Source organism: Pundamilia nyererei, unplaced genomic scaffold (genome assembly GCF_000239375.1).
Source record: "Pundamilia nyererei isolate P.nyererei 1_Seehausen unplaced genomic scaffold, PunNye1.0 scaffold00112, whole genome shotgun sequence".
NCBI lineage: Eukaryota > Metazoa > Chordata > Actinopteri > Cichliformes > Cichlidae > Pundamilia > Pundamilia nyererei.
This window is the reverse complement of record NW_005187513.1, coordinates 1,718,166-1,722,495: the sequence shown is the minus strand read 5'-3', so window position 1 is coordinate 1,722,495 and position 4,330 is coordinate 1,718,166. Positions and strand designations below refer to the sequence as shown.

Sequence of the window (4,330 nt, the reverse complement as noted above, 5' to 3'; positions counted from 1 at the left end):
ATAATAATAATAATAATAATAATAATAATAATAATAATAATAATAATTCATCTTATTATAGGCACCTTTAAAGACCCTCAAGGTCAGCTTACAATAGGACAAAAAATAAAATAAAATAAATAAAAACATAAGGCAAGGAACAAAACAAAACAAAAAACAAGCATGAAAGTGTAAAATCAGGTATAAAAGCTAAACAAGGTAAAAACAGACTAAGACGGAATCATGATGAAGGGTATGCAAGATTAAAAAAATAAACACACATAACTGAAATGAATTCTGACAATGCCTGTGAAATCGGTTTATTGTGTGTACTTACTAAGAGTCAAAATGTGAGCAATAATCTATCATAGTATAAGATGTATAACAATTATTTACCATCCATTATTGCAGTAAAAAGATATAGGCTGTTCATTTACAGAAGAGATTTAAAAGCATCTTTATGTGCAAATGGTCAACAAGACTGTAAATCAAAGTCTTTGTTGTAGTCTCATTAAACCACTTGGCAGTAAGACAAAGCAGTGAACTCTAGAGAATTCTGGGACTACAATGAAGACAGAGGCAGAGTCACTGATTCCCAGATGACCGTTTCCTTGACAGTCATGCATATATACACACACCTGTACATAAATGCTCTTGTTCTGAGTCTCTCCTTACCTTCCCTTTCCATCACCTGCCACTCCCCAGCTATCCAGTCATTTCTGGAGGCATACAGGATTGTGTAGCGTGTCACAGGTACGTTGAGTTCATCTGGAAGCTTCCATGAAACAAGTGCGGTGTCTTCTTCAATTAGAGTCACTTTGATGTTGGAAGGAGGTCGCGTGGGAGCTGGGAGATGAGAATGAAAAGACAAAGTGAACTCAGAACAGCTTTAACATGGGGATGTTCGTCTTTGTGCATGAAGAAATGAAGAAATTAATCGGTGAATAAGATGTTTCTGCATTTTCACCTTTAGGGAAGGTGTTCTGATAGACCACAGGGCTCCAGGGGCTGGACAGCTGGTCAAGATGGAGGCGAACAGCAAATTCGTACTTGGTATTGGGCTCCAGATCTCGCACGAGGAGTCTCTGTTCACTCCTGCAGAATACATGCACACTTTAAGAATTGTGCTCTCCTTTACAGATTCAATACTTACTGGCAAGACATTCCAGCCAACTTCAGACAGCTATGTTTAAAGAGGGTCAAAGAAATGGCCAGAAGAGGGCGATATGGAGCTGTGATGGCAGTGTAAAGAAAGAAGTACTTGTAAACTTTCCCAAACAAGTGTGAAGACAGCATTTATGTTGTTAAAGTGTTGTAAACACACACACAGGTAAACACAGGTTGTGATAATCAGCTGCTGCTAAAAAATCAAAATTACTGTTTAAAAAAATACTGTTAAAATAAAAACTATACTATGAAAGGAAACCAGGCAGTCGTACAGTAAATGCAGCAAATGCAGTTGAAATTACACGCAAACAAATATGAAAATCAATCTACATGTAGTCATGTTCACTTTGGTCTGAAGGGTAATTTCTTACGTCTGCAGGTAGAGCACCAGGGAGGCATTCTGCAGACCAACTGGATTGCAGCGGACGGTATAGTTGACTGCGTGGCTGGAGGTGAATGCTGGTCGACTCCAGTGCAGAAAGACGGTGGTCGAACTGTTGGTTTTAGCATACACGTTGTGTGGAGGAGGTGGAGGGGGTACCAGGCGATCTCGAACAGCTGAGAGGTACATCTAGATTAGTACTGTTATTTTTTCCCCACTTTTTCTGCACCATGTGGTCTGACTTTTCTATTATAATGTGGGACTTACAGACACATCCAGGGGTGCTGATAGTCTGGTCTGCTTGGTACCCATCTCCCACAACATTATAAGCCAGGATCTTAACGTGGTACTTCTTCCTTGGATCTACATTAAGAGATGAAAAAAAAAAAAAGAGCACTAAAGATTTAGATTGACAGTTCCTTACACAAGTCAGTATAGGCCACAACAGTGCCAGATGTGTTTCCTAAAGCTAATGGGAAGTGGGGGTGTTGTGTGAAAGAGAGCTGGCTGGTGTGGGTGTGAGGTCAGTGATGTGCTCTGGTTTGATGGCGTGGCGAGAACGAGGGGTAGGGCAGGGCGACAGATGCTCTGTGCTGCAAGTCCTTTGGTCAGTTTCGACACCACCCAAGGCAGCAGAACAGACAAAGCCCCCCCCCATCCATCACCCTGTCACCCCCAGCCTTTTGACCACATATAAAGAAAGCTCTTTCTCTGGCCCCGTCAGGCCTGCTGGTCATTGGTCAGTGGCCACACCTACTCGGGTCCTGAATCTAGGGGTTAAATCTGGAGTGAAAACCCCTTGGGGAGGACACTGCTGATGGTCAGCAGCAGTAGCAGACCTTAGTGACCCTGGAGACCCTCTGCTGAACAATAGCCAACTGACCACATGTCCCTTTTACCCCTAAATGGTCATAATTTCCAGTGCTTAAAAACAGTAAACAAAATGTGACCCAGAGTCTCTAAATAATGTTTCAAAGATGCAGGATCACAGTTTGGTGAGAAACACCAGGTGGATGTGCAAAATAACAAAATCCAAACCAATCAATCCTTACTACTACAACTACTACTATCAGAGTCCTGTGTGTCCCGCAGACAACACAAACAGATGTATTTGATGTTCAGACATTTAGAAGCTCGAGAGAATAGGGAGACCACAGGAGATGAATTTATCTCCATGGAAGTTTGCAAAGTTTAGCGTGGGTGGAGCTACACACATTGCACCCCCACAGAGCCCTGAGGAGTTTCACTGGAGCCACACCAGGGCCAACAGGTCAGGCCAAGATAAAACTGAAAGAATCTGGGGTCATGGGTGTGGAATATGAGCTGAACCTCTTTTTTTGCCCAGGAAGCCTAAAAGCTTAGTTATTCCTAAAGACAATTAAAAGCAATGAGGAAAAATAAAAGAACACAATATTCAGCAATGTAAACTATCTCATGAGTTGCTGCAGAGTAGACAAATGTTTACAGAGAAGAAGGACTGTCCCTCTCTTTGTTACTTCCAGAACTAAGTGAAAGCAGAATTCCTCGACTTCTACAGCTCTACAATGTCCTCCTTGTTATCTGGAGTTTCTGAGCCGCTTGTTAAGCCTTACCTCTAAAGAGGAGTAGGCATGTAGCATGCACCTCTACCCAAACCCACAATACAATGGGCCTGCCGTAATTATGTGAGAGAGGAGCTATGAGTGGGGGGGAAGCTGTGACATCTGGGCCACGACCTTTGACATGGAATCTGGGCAAGCTAAATCCTGCAAAAAATGGGGGGAGGGTTACCTCTCTCCCCTTGAAGGGGGAGGGTCAAGCGGAGGAAGTGAGTGAAAAAGCAGGGAACCACCAAGAGTCAAACTGGCTTAAAGTAGCATCATATCAAAGTGTCCTCATAAAACCATGAAGATGACTCTTGAAGCTCTCAACAACACAGTCAGGTGAACAAAATCAAAGCAACAAATGACAACAACGAGGATTTTGCCTCAGCAAAAGATAAGAAAATAGTCTGAACTAAGTGTTCCTGATGATTATTCTGTTTAATTTACAGCACATGTAATAAAAAAAAACTTATATGGCATGTTTCAAAATCCATCAAACAAGCTACTCAAAAAAAGCAAAAATAAACTGTAGTAAAAAAACAGAGAAATGAGGAGACTTAATAAATAAAAGTCACTTTTAATTAAACAAGCACAATCATTACAAATGTTGTAGGGGAAGATGCAACTCAGACGAAGTGACTCACTCACTTTCCTCGAGCTGCGAGTGCATCACAGTTAAACTGAAAATGTTTAAGAAGTTTCTCCATCTTCTTACATGAAACAATTCACTCACAACTGTATAACTGGGGTTTCTTTGCTTAATTAAAAGACTGAGTGTAAATATTATTGCTGGAAGGTATTTTTCATATGCAGAACTAGATTTACAAATTTTAAATGTGGTTACAATACTACACATTGTATTCCGCTTTCAAAGCCATTCCTCAGGAGAAGATGCTTTCCTGTCCTTTCCACTGGGATACTCCCATAAATTATTCTGTTTGGGGATATTCAAGCCATTTGTGATCCCCCCCCCCCCCTTTTTTTTTTTTTTTTTTTTTTTTTTTTTTTTTGTGCGTCACTGCCCTCGCCTTCTTCAATAAAGCCGTCTTCAACCGAGTCGAGAGAGCCGGGAACTTGTGAGGTGTGCATGTCCTGGTGAGCCTCCACCTTTTATAGGTGGGTGCAGCCTCGACTGTACAGAGACAGGCCAGACCAGCTGCACCACACAGACACTTCAAACCTCATCTGAGGACAAAAAACACATACATACATACATACA

The 4,330-nt window shown here is 41.6% G+C and overlaps 1 protein-coding gene across 1 annotated transcript in view; it reads right to left on the bottom strand.

The window, feature by feature from the left end:
• The window catches only part of prtga (protogenin homolog a (Gallus gallus)), a 26,046-nt gene that overhangs the window by 3,148 nt on the left and 18,568 nt on the right, over positions 1-4,330 (bottom strand). Inside the window, exons 11-14 of the mRNA XM_005741650.1 lie at positions 1,796-1,891; positions 1,518-1,704; positions 947-1,074; positions 655-825 (exon numbers count right to left, since the gene is read on the bottom strand). Of these exons, the coding sequence (XP_005741707.1) occupies positions 655-825; positions 947-1,074; positions 1,518-1,704; positions 1,796-1,891 (582 nt within the window). The remainder of the gene's footprint in view (positions 1-654; positions 826-946; positions 1,075-1,517; positions 1,705-1,795; positions 1,892-4,330) is intronic.